The 15000-nt window shown below is 49.1% G+C and overlaps 1 protein-coding gene across 1 annotated transcript in view; it reads right to left on the bottom strand.

Annotated features, from left to right (window-relative positions):
- Positions 1-15000, bottom strand: part of drp2 (dystrophin related protein 2) — a 64593-nt gene that overhangs the window by 26860 nt on the left and 22733 nt on the right. Inside the window, exons 3-6 of the mRNA XM_076292956.1 lie at positions 12782-12902; positions 11452-11720; positions 8467-8613; positions 1667-1745 (exon numbers count right to left, since the gene is read on the bottom strand). Coding sequence (XP_076149071.1) covers positions 1667-1745; positions 8467-8613; positions 11452-11720; positions 12782-12902 — 616 coding nt within the window. The remainder of the gene's footprint in view (positions 1-1666; positions 1746-8466; positions 8614-11451; positions 11721-12781; positions 12903-15000) is intronic.

Below are 15000 nucleotides of genomic sequence, written 5' to 3' on the forward strand. Positions count from 1 at the left end.
ATCATGAGGCTGTGTTGTGTGTGTGTGTGTGTGTGTGTGTGTGTGTAACGGTATGTTTTTTTGTGTGTATGCATGTGTCTGTAGGCACAGTGTGTATGTGTGTGTGTTTATTTGTGTGTATGTGTGTTTATTTGTGCGTGTGTGTGTGTGTGTGTGTGTGTGTGTGTGTGTGTGTGTGTGTGTGGCATGTGTAAGTGTTCAGCACATTTGGTGCAAGTGAGAGAGTGAGTGTGACTATGTGACTGAGTGGGTGAGTGTGAGTTGTTGTTGTTGTTGTGAGACAGATAAAGCTGTGTGTGTGTGTGTGTGTGTGTGTGTGTGTGTGTGTGTGTGTGTGTGTATGTGTGTGTGTGTGTGTGTGTGTGTGTGTGTGTGTGTGTGTGTGTGTGTGTGTGTGTGTGTGTGTGTGTGTGTGTGCGACGTGCGTGCTTGTGCATCCTTGGGCGTGTCTGAATCCAGATACAGGGATTATGTGTGTTGTCGCTGCCCAGACCTGGGCGCTACGCTCAGCTTTTCAGCAGCCATTCAGACAAACAAGCGTTTAGGGAGAAAGAGAGAGAGAGAGATGGAGAAAGAGAGAGAGAGAGAGATGGAGAGAAAAAGAAAATACAAAGAGAGAGAGAGAGAGTTGGCAGACACATGCTCACACAACGTGAAGCAGGCGACTCCATGCTCCACGCTCCGCGCCTCAGTCTCCATGGCAGCTAGCTGCTCTACGGCCGTCTCTTTTCTTTCCTTTCATTTAACCTTCTCACTCCTTTTTTTCCTCTCTTTCTCTCTCAAGGATGTTCACAGCTAAACAGGGAGAGTGACAGAGTGAATGATTTAAAACTCCTCTCCTGTAGGCCAAGTGCGTATAACAATACGGTTGGCCTTAGTTGCATTGTCATTTTAACACAAGTCATGATGTTCCTTGTGACGCATTTACACGTTCATCTCTCGCAGATTTATTGTCAAGTGACATCGGCCATTTTGGACCGCTCACACTAGCTGCCTTGCATCTTTGTGAGATGCTGTAACGACAGAAAGCGCCTACTCACTGCTTTACTACCACTCTATCCCGAGGAGTCTCTTTCTGAAAAAACGTCATAAGTGAGTCCACCTTTGACAACTGCGCATTACATAAAACGAACGCAACATGACACACCAGTAAAGAAAGACCTTGCTAATGAAAGCCGTTTTACACTCTAGTCTAGTGGATAGCTTGTCTACTTTGCGAATTCAATGAGTTCATTTTTAGAGGAGCGAGAAGGAGGTTGCGAGGAGAAGAGGCAGAGATCTGATGAGGCCTAAGAGGGTGACGCACTTATTTAACACAGCAGGAGTCGGGACACTCTCTTGTGTCTCACAGTCTCTCCCTCTCTTTCTTTCTCTCTCTTTCTCTCTCTCTAACAGTCTCTTTTTCCACTCTCTCACACACTTTATCCCTGTCTCACTTTCCATCTGTGAGAGGAGTGACTAAGGACTCTATTAGAGCTTTACTTAGTGTCAGGGAGCCAAGCTTGAGTCCTCATCCAGCTTCCAGACCTCAGTCTGATGAGTTGATACACAGGATTAAACGCTAAGTTAAGAAGCTATGAGAAGCACAAACACACACACACACACACACACACACATAGACAGACAGACACACACACACACACGTCATGAGTGAAGGGTCTCTTACTGGAGAGGAAGTGTTGCGATCCAGGACCAAAGTCTCGATGCGCATCCTGGAGCTGCTTCAGACGCTCCTCGATGGAGCCCTGAGACACACACGCACGCACACACACGCACGCACACACACACACACACACACACACACACACACACACACACACACACACACATGCACGCAGAGGGAGAGAGCGTGAAAGAGAGAGAGAGGAATGAAAATCAAAGGGAATCCGTGTCTGTGCCACCCCTCAACCTCAACACAGACATATCTGCGCTTGACAGTCAGTGGCTACAGCAGAAGTGCGGGACATAGCCCTCTCCCTCCTCCCCCAGACCTTACATGCTCCACCACTCCACAGCAGGAGTAAGGGAGAAAGGGAGGAGAGAGGTAGGGAGGTGGGGAGAGAGAGAGAGGGGGGGTGTAGAGAGGCAGGAGAGAGAGAGGGAGAAATAGAGATAGAGAAGTGGGGGAGAGATAGTGGGAGAAAGTAAAGTGAGAGGTAGAGAGAGAGGGAGAAAGAGAGTGATAGAGGCGAGGGAGAGAGAGTGATAGAGAGGCGAGGGAGAGAGAGTGATAGAGAGGCAAGGGAGAGAGAGGGAGAAAGAGAGTGATAGAGGCGAGGGAGAGAGAGTGATAGAGAGGCGAGGGAGAGAGAGGGAGAAAGAGAGTGATAGAGAGGCGAGGGAGAGAGAGTGATAGAGAGGCGAGGGAGAGAGAGAGGGAGAAATAGAGTGATAGAGAGGCGAGGGAGAGAGAGAGGGAGAAAGAGAGAGATAGAGAGGCGAGGGAGAGAGAGAGGGAGAAATAGAGTGATAGAGAGGTGAGGGAGAGAGAGAGGGAGAAAGAGAGTGATAGAGAGGCGAGGGAGAGAGAGAGGGAGAAAGAGAGTGATAGAGAGGCGAGGGAGAGAGAGAGGGAGAAAGAGAGTGATAGAGGTGAGGGAGAGAGAGAGGGAGAAAGAGAGAGATAGAGAAGTGGGGGAGAGAGAGGGGCAGGGCAGTGAGGGAGCGTGGGAGGCTTTATCGCCCCAAATGAAGACAGCAAGGAGACAGCTGCTGTGGAAGAAACAAGTGATGCGGCAGAAAGAGAGAGAGAGAGAGAGAGAGAGAGAGAGAGAGAGAGAGAGAGAGCGCTACAGGAAATAAGGGTATTGGGGAAGATGAAGCGGAGAGAGAGAGCGAGCGAGAGAGAAGGGGGAGAGAGACTGACGCGTTTGGGGACCCATGGGGACGGGCGACGTGTAATCAACCCCCGGCGCTAGCCGCGCTCCTCCCAGGCGAGCAGCACAGTGGGATTTGGCGCACGCTAATCCAGGTTTATTTACGAGGTATTAGATTTGCCATGTAAATCACAACCGCTGGATGTCAAAACATCCTCCCCCAAACAAAAGGCAGCTAAATCCACTCATACAAATACAAGGACAGCACTCTTTTATTCACTCCATCATAGCCCAGTCTCTCTCCCTCCCTCTCACCCTCCCCCCAACCCCCTCCCTCTGTCCTTCCCTCCCTCTCTCCCTCCCTCCCTATCTCTCTCTCTCTCTCTCTCATTCTCTCCTCAAATGTGACTCTTAAACCGAACTGTGTCCAGTGACCGAGACCCACGTACAGAAAGCCCCTGAGCATTTCAGTACACATATAATGACCAGCCTTGGCCTTAAAATCAAACACAGCTGGCAATGTGTACACTGAAGTGGAATATAAATTGGATTTGACTAGTCTGGAGCCCACTGCAACGAAGGAGAAGGAGAAAGAGAAAGAGGGGATGGGGAGAAAGAGAAAGAGAGAGAGAGAAGGGGGAAGAAAGAGAGAGAGAGAGAGAGAGAAAGAGAGAGAGAGAGAGGGAAGGAGAGGGAGGGTGACTGACTGTGTCAGCCACTCACTGTGTGCAATCGGTGTCTGGGACACTGGAGAGGAAGCTGTGCAAAGTCACCCCGGGCAGAGCTGATCAATTATTTACGAGAGGAAATATTATGGAGTCAGACTTTTGAAATGCATTACATCTGTGTCACTGAACCCACAGAGAGGGAGGAAGCCCAGGATTTCAATTCAAATGAATTTCAGGGCTTTTCATCAAAATAATCAGTTTGCTAAGGGGGGGGGGGGGGGGGTACTAAAGTTGAACTCTCCCTCTCACACACACTCACTTTCTCTCTTTCTCTCTCTCTCCATCTCTAACTCTCATCCTCTCTTCTTCGTTGTTACCTAGTCTCTTTTTACTGTGTCTCTATCTATCGGCCTCTTTCCAGCAAACACACACCCACACACACACACACACCCACACACACGCCCACACACACACACACACCCACACACACACTGTCCCACCTCTTCTTTACACAAACACACACCCACACACACACACACACACACACACACACACACACACCCACACCCACACACACACCCACCCACACACTGTCCCACCTCTTCTTTACACAAACACACACCCACACACACACTGTCCCCCCTCTCTTTGTCTCTTCTTTACACAAACACCCACATGAAGAACTCACAGATCGCACAATCACAGAAGAAGACATGCACAATTGATGTGACTCCACTCCCTCTCCCACACACACAGCCACTGATAAGGAAACTCAGCTGAGTCGTGAGACAAGTTAGTTTAACCCACATAATGTATGTGTGTGTGTGCGTGTGTGTGTGCAGCAGAATATCAGTAGGGTTAAACTATATATATATACAGCGGGGAAAATAAGTATTGAACACGTCAATATTTTTTTCAGTAAGTATACTTCCAGTGAGGCTATTCGCATGAAATCTTCACCGGACATTAGTATTAACTTAGGTAATCCACACATATATAAAAATCCAAACATTAATGTCTAAAAGTAGAGTTATGAATAAAAAAGTGGAATGGCACAGGGAAAAAGTATTGAACACGCTAAGAAAAAGCAGTACACAAAGGCAAGAAATGGCAAGGAACAAACTGGAATCTATAAGTAGTTAGAGAAATTATCCCTCCTATCTGTGCAAATTGATATAAGCTGGGTTAATACATACTGGTGGGCTATAAAAAGGTTTTTTCTTACCAAGGTGTCAAACAAGAAGCATTTCATAATGGGTAAAAGCAAAGAGCTCTCCCAAGACCTTTGCAACCTTATTGTTGCAAAACATATCAATGGAACTGGTTACAGATGCACATCAAAACTTCCGAAGCATCCAGCAAGCAGTATTGGAGCCATTATCTGCATGTGGAAGGAACATCACTGCATCATCACTGGCCATGCACAGGATCTCCTTGCAAGATTTCTGACCAGGAAGTCAGAAGGATAGTCAGAAGAGTAGCCCAAGAGCCAAGGACCACTCGGAGAAAGCTCCAAAAAGACTTGGTGCAGTTGTTACAGAGAAAATCATAGGTAATGCACTCCACCGCCATGACCTCTATGCACACTCATCCCACATGACTCTATTGCTGAAGAAAAACATGTCAAAGCTTGTTGAAAGTTTGCTACACAACATTTGGACAATCCTATGAAATACTGAGAGAATGTATTTTGGTCAGGCGAGAGCAAAATTGAACTTTTTGGATGTCATACTACACACCATATTTGGAGGAGAAATGGCACCGTGCATCACTCTAAAAATACCCTACCAACAGTGAGGTTTGGAGGTGGTGGCATCATGGTATGGGCTGTTTTTCATCTCATGGTACTAGCAGACTTCATACAGTTGAAGGAATGATGAATTGAGTCATTTTGTTCCGGGAGAATCTTGACCATCCACCAAGATGATGAGGATGAGACATGGCTAGACCTTCCAGCAGGACAATGATCCAAACCATTCAGCAAAGGAAACTCTCAATTGGTTTCAGAGAAAGGAAATCAAGGCCTTGACTTCAATCCAATTGAACAGTTTTGGAAGTAAACTAAAGATCAGGATTCACAAGAGGGACCCCTGGAATCTTCAATATTAAAGGACTATCTGTTGAAAAGAATGGGCCAAAATCACACCAGAATACTGTAACTGGTTAGTTTCGTCATACAGGAAATGCCTTGAAGCTGTCATTACGAATAAAGGCTTTTCCACAAAGTATTTAAGACATTTCAGCAGGCGTGTTCAATACTTTTTTCCTGTGTCATTCCACTTTATTACACATAACTCTACCTATGGACTTTAATGTTTGGATTTTTTTATATGGGTGGATTATCTGAGTTAATACTAGTGTCTGGTGAAAATTTCATGCAAGTAGCCTCATTGGAAGTATACTTACTGAAAAAAATGTTGACGTGTTCAATACTTATTTTCCCCGCTGTATATGTATGTATATATATAGCTCTGGTGCATCTTGAATTTCCCCTTGGGGATCAATAAAGTATCTATCTATCTATCTATCTATCTATCTATCTATCTATCTATCTATCAATGGTCCTTGTGATGCTTCTACAACTTGACTGGAGTCCACCTGTGCCTAAATCAATTCACTGGACTTTATTAGGGAGAACTGTGAGACCTTATACAAAGAGATGTGTGCCTTTCCTAATAATGTCCAGTGAATTGATTGAATCTCAAGGACCATTGATAGAAGTAGGATGCACCAGAGCTCAATTACAAGCGTCATAACAAAGGGTCTGAAAAGGGTAAATACAAATCCGTATGCACTGTATATAATCTATATATGATGCACATATAGACTAGTTTCCTCTCTGCCTCCCTGGTGTTGTTCCTGCTGACTGCAGTGGGCTGCCTGTGTCATTGTAATGAGCAGTATCCAGTAGTATCCAGTATATCTAAGGGCCCTGGACAGCAGCCACTTCCCATGGCCGCATCTAATAATGACACACTCTCCCAGCAGCAGCAGCAGAGAGAGAAAGAGAGAGAGAGAGATGGGGTAGGGACATTAATAGGGAAGATAAAGAAAGTAAGAGAGAGAGTAAGGAGAGAGAAAAAGCATGGAGAAAGAGAAGGAGGAGGGGAGTAAAAGAGGGAAAAGATAACATGCGGGACAGGGAGAGAGAAAAGAGAGAGAAATCAAGAGCATGGCAGTGAGATGAAGACGAGGGGGGTGGGGGGGAAAAGGAGCTGGGGGAGAGAGAGAGATGGAGAGCAACAAAGAGAGGGGGAGGCTGGGGGCGGACAGACTGGGGGGGGGGGCGGTTCAGAGAGAGAGATATAAAGGATGGAGGGAGGGTGTGGAGGATGCGGAGGATGCGGAGGTGGTGCTGAGGGGAGGACGGGGCAGCAAACCTGCATGAGACCTCAGCCCCGTCAGCTCTCATCTCATCTGCTCAATGGCACACCCTCAAATCATTTCTGCCCGCAATCGCTGTCAGGAAATCAACTCACCTAACTAGCCCACTAAATGCAGACTCACTCTCTCTCTCTTGCTCTCTCTCTCTGTCTCTCTCTCTCTCACACACACACACACACACACACACACACACACAAACAAATATTACTGTGAGTAGGCTACAAAGGGCTGGACACACAGGCACACACACATACATTGACACCAACCCACCCCCACAGAAATCCATTAATACGCCACACAGCCAATGTTTTTCAATGAGGATAATGTGTTTATACTAAAGGAGTCAATCCAAACAGTGCTTGGCTTTCTGTCAACAGAGAGAGGGAGAGAGAGGGGGAAAAAAAGTTAAGTGAGTTTAACTTTTGACGGACGGCAATCCGATATGGCCGACAATGCCAAGGTAGGACACGGTCTGAACACAAAGGGAGCCCGGACGTTGACAAAAGGTGGACCGACACCATCTGCAGTGCGCCCAATGTACACAAAAACTCTCCCCTCCTCCTTCCCTTCTCCTCTCACTCTCTCTTTCTCTCTCTCTCTCTCTCTCCATTCATCCCTCGCTCCTGAAGGCTAGCGGGGGGCTTTAATCCCATCTTAATGCCGCTAATCAGATGCTCCTCGGGGTGCTTGATTAGCCAAATCCAGCGTGTTTGAACAGGCGCCATAGCTCAGAGACAACACGCCCACTGGGATGTTTGTCCAGATGCGGGCAGTGGAGGAGAGGCCATGTTGGGTGGGGTGGGGTGAGGTGGCACGACTGGCTGGCATCAGCGCTGGGTCAAGGTGGACGTGAGGGGAAGAGGATGAGGTAAGGACAGGTAAGGACAGGTAAAGGTGTGCGCAGGTGAAGTAGGAGGCTACTAAAGGTGGAGGTGAGGAACTGAGAGTAGAGGGGAAAGAGGATAAGGAGGTGGTGGAGGTCAGGGGTTAAAGGTTAAAGGTGAGTGGAGATTGAGGACACTACTGAGGTGGAGTGGTGGGGATTGAGACGGGGCTGGAGGTAGCGGACGAGAAAAGCAGGGCATTATAGATGGAGAGGAAGTGAAGGCCAACGCGGTAATTAGAGGCCCAGACAGACAGTGGGGAGTGGTGATGGACAACATGTGAGCAGGGCTGGAGATGGAGATCCGTAATGAGCACGGAGGAAATGGAGTCTCCAGATGGAGCTGGAGATAGATGCCATGGAACCTCCAGCAGGAGATAAACACTGAGCTAGAGATGAAAGCAAAAGTGGAGGTACAGGCGGATGTTAGAGGCAGCTGGGGGTTGTAGAGACAGTGAAGTCAGACTGAGGCGGAGTGGGGGGGGGGGGGTGGTAGAGAGCAAAGCTGAGATGTATGGTGATGTATGGTGAGATACAGTATAGATACGGGAGATACGTTACAGTAAGTTTAATGGAGGTATATGTTAGAGGTAGCTAATGGTTGTAGTGGTTGAGGAGTAGTGGAGTTTGAAATCTGCCACTAATATTTAGTGTCCCACTCCGCCCCCTGTGGTTGAGAGGTAGAGGAGGAGGACAGGTGAGTTGGGTGGTCTACCTGCAGGACCTTCCAGCGGTTGTTGAGGTGCTCGAGGGCGCGGGCGTTCTCCATGGACAGGTGCACGTCCGAGATGGCCAGCTGGTGAGCCAGGTCGTTCAGTTGTTTCATCCCCTCCTTCACCTGCGAGAGCTCCTCTTTGAACAGCTGGAGGAGGGGGGAGAGAGAGAAAGAGAGAGAGAGAGAGAGAGAGAGAGAGAGAGAGAGAGAGGATGGGAGAGATATGAGTGGAGAGATGGAGAGAGAGAGAAAGGGAAAATAGACAGATAGAAGGAGAGATTTAGAAAACGGAGAGACACAGACACACAGGAGACAGACTCACAGACATTCAGATTGACAGAATGAGAGGCAGAGAGCAACAGAGGGAGAAGGAGACCAACAGACAGGGAAGAGAGAGAGAGGGGAAAAAAAAAACGACAGACACAGAGACAGAGAAAGAGATTGTGAGTGAGAGAGAGAGGAGGATGAAACCACTGAAAGTTCGACTGAAAGGGAGAAGCAAAGCCAAGGGGTGGAGCGTATTGTGGGGGAGCAGCGGCGCTCCATTAACATGCTCATCAGACCGGACGCCAGAGATGGACAGAGGGGAGGAGAGCAACAGCACAGAAAGGAGCAGAAAGACAGAGAGAAATCACTTCTTTTTAGGAAAAAAAAAGAGAACAAAAACAAAAAAACAAAAATGCGTGTCCGGCAGATGTCCAGTGAGCCTGGGCCCTGGTCAGAGATCCTGAACGGGAGGGCTGGGTGGAGGGGGTGGGGGGGGGGCCGCCAGCTCATCTGGCACCGGAGGGCCAGACGTCCATTAAGACAAATAAGGACTAATGACCTGCTGACGAGCAGGGTGGCTGCGTGCTAATGGACCGAGCAGGGCTTGTGGTCAGGATGACGGCGGGTCAGGGATGGAGGGGGTGTCTGAACAGCAGCGCCACTGATGAACGAGGGGATTTATGGGTGGGGAGTGTTAAAGGGCCTCGGAGCTGTGTGCTGACCCAGGTGGAGGTGATAGCAAACTGACATGATCGGTCAGAACATGCCCTGTCAGACAGATTACTGAGTTCTGGCAACACAGTGTGGGATTAAGGAGAAAACACACACACACACACACACACACACACACACACACATCCAGAAGATCCAATCTTTACTTCTCAGAGTCATCTCTAAGTCATGGCGGTACATTCAGGGGGCAAAGAGGGGGGGAGGGGAGATTGAGATGACAGAAATGCAGCTGGATGCTGATCCAGGGGAGAGATATAGAAGAACGAGGGATACAGGTTTCAGGGTTCTCACATTCCCACCGTACACATTCTCTGGGGAGGAGACGGAAGCAGGAAGGGGAGGGGGAAAAAAAGACACAAGAAAAGTTTCAAATCTTGTTGGTGCTTTGAACCAAACATAAAAGGATTTTTTCTCTCCTCACAGAGATATATAGAGAGAGAGAGAGAAAGAGAGAGGGAGAAGAGAAGGAGGAACGAAAAAAATGGAGAAAAAGGAAAAAAAAGGAGGAGGAAAAAAAAAAGGTTTCATGATGTTCTTGCCCCAGGCCTGCCTTCCAGAGCCAAAGGGGAGCAGGGCCCCTCAGTAGAAGTGAATGGCCCCAGACGCTCCTTTGTGAGCGCAGACTGCTGGGTCTATTCATCTGCTCTGTATCAGGGAGCAGCACACTCATGCTCCTGTGTGCACTTCCCTGTTCACTAGTGCTGTGCTCATTGTTCTATTCAGTGCAGCTGGAGAGGGCCGAGGGGAGGAGGAGGCGCAAATTAGCGTCAGCTCCAGATGTGAGACAATGCATGAGGTTTACTGAATGCCGATGCATCAATATTCATTGTAGGATTGCATAAATTAATGCATGGCTCGGGGCAGGTATTTGGTGTGCATGATTGTATGTATGTGTGTGTGTGTGTGTGTGTGTGTGTGTGTGTGTTTACTGTATGTGTGTATGTATGTGTGTGTGTGTGTGTGTGTGTGTGTGTGTGTGTGTGTGTGTGTGTGTGTGTGAGCCACCCAAAGGGTGAGCCGACGCAGCTCTTGTCTCAGGAGCGTGATCAGACCGATCTGGAGCACAGCAAACGAGACACAAGTAAGACGCGGCGTTTGAACAAAAGAAATCAATGGCTGATATTAATTTAGCATTCGTGGTGCTCAGTCAACGTCTCAGATCGCATCAATTTTCCTCAGACATGACTCACACAGAACGCAGGACCGAGTCAATACATTTACCTAGAGGGTGCCATCGATCCACATGTTTTCTGAATAAACATGGGCCTGTCTGATGTCTGTATGACAAGCTCACTGGCCCATACTACGTAGTCTGCTCACCGCCTTGTACTCGTATTACCTTTCCTCATAATACATACCTGTCTGAACAAACGAGAGGCTGTGACCTTAAGGAGAATGGGAGGGTCAACACAGCCCTCCACCATGTTCAATCACTTCAGCTCACTTCTACAGAGTGTTTCCAGTCTGCTGTCATCTCCACTTATACGCCTTTTACTCTTCCTCCTCCTGTTCTACCTCTGGGGCGCTTAGTCTTACAGAAACAAGCCTTTTTGTAGTGGCCTCTTGGGGGCTGTTTGGCTTCTTCGCTTGAGGGATCTGTGTACAAACTATTTCATCCACCACGATTCCAACACACACACACACACACACACACACACACACAGACACACACTCACTCACACACACACACACATGCACACACACACACACACACACACACACACACACACACACACACACACACACACACACACACACACAAATGAACACACACACACACACACACACACACACACACACACACACACACTCACACAAACACACACACATGCACACAGGCACACACACACACACACACACACACACACTCAAACACACACACACAATATCATCTACAAAGTCGCCCAAGGTGAAGGTGGGTGTCTCACACAGATCTCGTCACATGTCCCCTCTAGGCCCCTCCCCCTCCCGTTGCCCGCTGCGTACCTTGGTGGCGTCGATGTGGTCCTGCAGCGAGTCGATGAAGAGGTCCCCGACGGGCTCCCAGGCGTCGCGCACGCCCTCGGCCTGCTCCAGCGCGGCGGTCAGCTCCTCCATGGCGGCCTGCGTGTGCAGCAGCCGCTCCAGCGTGCGCTCCATGTGCCGGTGGCGGTCCACGCAGCGCGCCGTCAGCTTCTCCCACAGGTCGCTCGCCACGTTCGCCTGCTTCCACACCGCGCGACTCACGTTGAGCATGCGCCGGCGCGGGGACAGCTCTGCCGGGACGAAAGAGGAGGGGAAGAGGAGGAGGAGGGGAAGAGGAGGGGAGGGGGTGGAAGATGTGGGGGAGAGAGAGAGAAAGGGATAGACGGAGAGATGGAGAGAAGGGGGAGTGTGGGGAGGGGAGGGGGCAGGGAGGGGGATTGTGTGGGGAGGGGAGGAGGGGGCAGATAGGGTAGACGGATGAGGGAATGTGGGAATGGAATGTCACAGGAGGAGAGGTAGATGAGAAAAAGAGAGAGAGACAGAGAGGGGGAGAGAGAGTGACAGAGTGTCAGCTGTCTGCCTAAACAATTGCGTGAGATTACACACTCTCTCTCACACACACCCGCTCACCCACCCACAACACACACACACACACACAGAGCGAGTTTAAAAAAAAGGGGGGCTGGGAGTTGCGCTGTGGCCTGGTTCTCCTTCATAATTGATTTGGCCATATGCTGTGTGAATGCGAGCGTACCCCTTTAAGTGGGTTAATCAGCGCTGACCCAATAACGCGGGGCCGCCACGGCAACCGCCCAAACCAGCCCTCGCAACAGGGGTCCCCGGCTTGTGCGTGCCATTGCTAAACGATGCCATACATTCCTTAGCATGGGGCGTTTGTTTTGGTGTCACAACCAATTGACACCGTACAAAAACACAGTCTCGCTGTGCGCTGGCATCAGTGGGTGTCTTTGACGAGATGCGCGTAGATCAAAAGAGGAAGAAGAAAACAAACACTAACACCTCACGTCGAATGGAACGGCTGTAACCCCCCCGCCATTGGGAGACATCGAGAGAGAGAGCTCAGCTTAAATATTCATCACACCTCTGAGGCATCCTGCCATTGTTGGGCATGTTTGTGCTACGCTGGGCCTGGGTTGAAGCCAGAAGTGTGTGTGTATGTGTTTGTGTGTGCGTGAATGTGTGAGTGTGTATGTACATCTGTTTGTGTGTGTGTGTGTGTGTGTGTGTGTGTGTGTGTGTGCGAGTGTGTGTGTGTGTACGTACATCTGTGTGTGTGTGTCTGAGTTCTTGTGTGTGTGTGTGTGTGTGTGTGTTTTCTTTCAGACCAGACCTTTGCCGTCAGGCAGCGACTCCTCGGGCTCCTGGAAGGGGTGCTGGGCCAGGAAGGCCTGGGCCGACTCCAGCACCGAGTAGATGAATGGCCCTCGGCACTTCACATCCTCCATAAACGCCTGTGGGAAAACACAGGAGCCTGGGCTAAGTAACTCAGCACCACATTTACATACAGAGAGTCTCCCTCTCTTTCACACACACACACACACACACACACACACACACACACACACACACACACACATACACACACACACACACACACACACACACACACACACAAACACACACACACACACACACACACACACACACAGGGAGAGAGAGAGAGAGATTTGCAAAAAAACACACAGACAGAGACTCAAATATAGACATACATATAGAGGACAGACATACAGAACAATTCAAATATAGACACACACACACACACACACACACACACACTTGCACGCTCTCGCACACACACACACACACACACACACACACTGCAGTGGGCCACTGGCAGGGGCACAAAGCTGAGCGTACGGAGCCCAAAATCCCCTAGAGAGACAGCTGGAGCTGGAGCCGCCGCAAAGCCGGGCCAATTAGCTGAGGCAGAGCGCTGGAGCTGGAGCTGGAGAAGGAGCTGCTCGCCCGCCCGCCCGCCCGCCCGCCCGCCCGCCCGCTCCCACAGCCAACAGGGAGGAGAAAAACGCCGGCGAAATCCACTCACAGAAATCCAGTCCACCGAATAAAAACTCCCAGCATGCAGTTTGGTGTGTGTGTGTGTTTGTATATGTGTGTGCATTTGTGTATGTGTGTGTGTGCATTTGTGCATGTATTTGTGTATGTGTGTGTGTGTGTATATGAAGAAATCTGAGGGACTGCCACTGTCACCGTCAGCCTCCAGTGCTCGCTCTTACCCTCTGATCTCCGCTGGCGGTTTACTTAAATCACGGTTAGCGAAAACAACTGTATTTACGCAGGCGGCTGCTGGGGGGGTTCAATCTCAGGGATATGTTGCCCTTCACTGACTGCTTTGCCTCCCCCCCGCCCCGTGCAGTGCCACACCGCACTGCTCCCAAAGTCATTTATTTCAGAGGAGCCGGTGGCCTCCAATCCTCTTACTGTATGAAGAGATTACAATTTATATGAAAATCTCTTACACTGCTAACCGGCATTACCCATGCAGCGCGGCGCAGCAGTTAGTGTCTTTCTGTGGCGATTAAATGGTGCCACCGTGGCGAGGCACCCAGGATCTTTTTCCCCTTCTTCTTAAGGCTGAATTAAGTGCTACAGTGGGTAGATGTGTACTGCCTCAGCCTAATATCCGTGTGTTTGTGTGTGTGTTTGCGTTTGTAAGGGTGTGTGTGTGTGTGCTGTGTGTGCGTGTGTGTGTGTTTGTGAGGGTGTGTGTGTGTGTGCACGTGTGTGTGTGTGTGCTGTGTGTGTGTGTGTGTGTGTGTGTGTGTGTGTGTGTGTTGTGTGTGCTGTGTGAGTGTTTGTGTGTGTGTGTGATACGTGAGTGTGTGTGTGTGTGTGTGTGTTAGTGACTGAGAGAGAAAGAAAGTATGAGAATATGTGTGGGTGGGTGTGTATGACGCCAACGCAGCAATGCAAAAACTCAATATGACATATGCATTACCTGAGAGGGACAGTGAGAGAAAGAGAGGAATGTATGCGCAAGACACAGAGAGAATGGGTGCCCTTGGTGATTTGCGCTTATATTTCTTTTTCTGCTTTTGAAACTTTAACTCTCGCTGCCTTGCATGCCGAGGCCTTCTCTTTGCCCAAGGCTGGGGAAATGTATGAAGACATCACATCGCATTTGTATCAATTATACATTTGCTTGAAGTAAGGCGTAGACGCTGGTTAGTCTGCTGGGCTTCAATTCTTCCTTGCCCCCAAAACATGCTGATGTGCCACGTTCCTGAAGCAGGCCCTCATGGGGATGCCATTATAGTGAACACTAATGCTTGGAATATGGAGCAAGGCATATACAGTTTTAGTTTTAGTCTGCCATGGAAAGGGAAATAGGCGGGCATATTTAATTAAACACATAACTGTGCACACATATACACAAGTACATAAAAAGAACGCAGACACAAATGGGTATACACATACACATACACATACACATACACATACACATACACATACACATACACATACACAGACACACACACACACACACACACACACACACACATCTAGCTAATAAGCAAGCTTATATACCCA

The sequence above is a fragment of the Alosa pseudoharengus genome, unplaced genomic scaffold, assembly GCF_046254945.1.
Source record: "Alosa pseudoharengus isolate Yale_2024_CS ecotype anadromous, Long Island Sound unplaced genomic scaffold, YU_APseudo_1.1 YU_APseudo_1.1_scf_19, whole genome shotgun sequence".
Lineage (NCBI taxonomy): Eukaryota > Metazoa > Chordata > Actinopteri > Clupeiformes > Clupeidae > Alosa > Alosa pseudoharengus.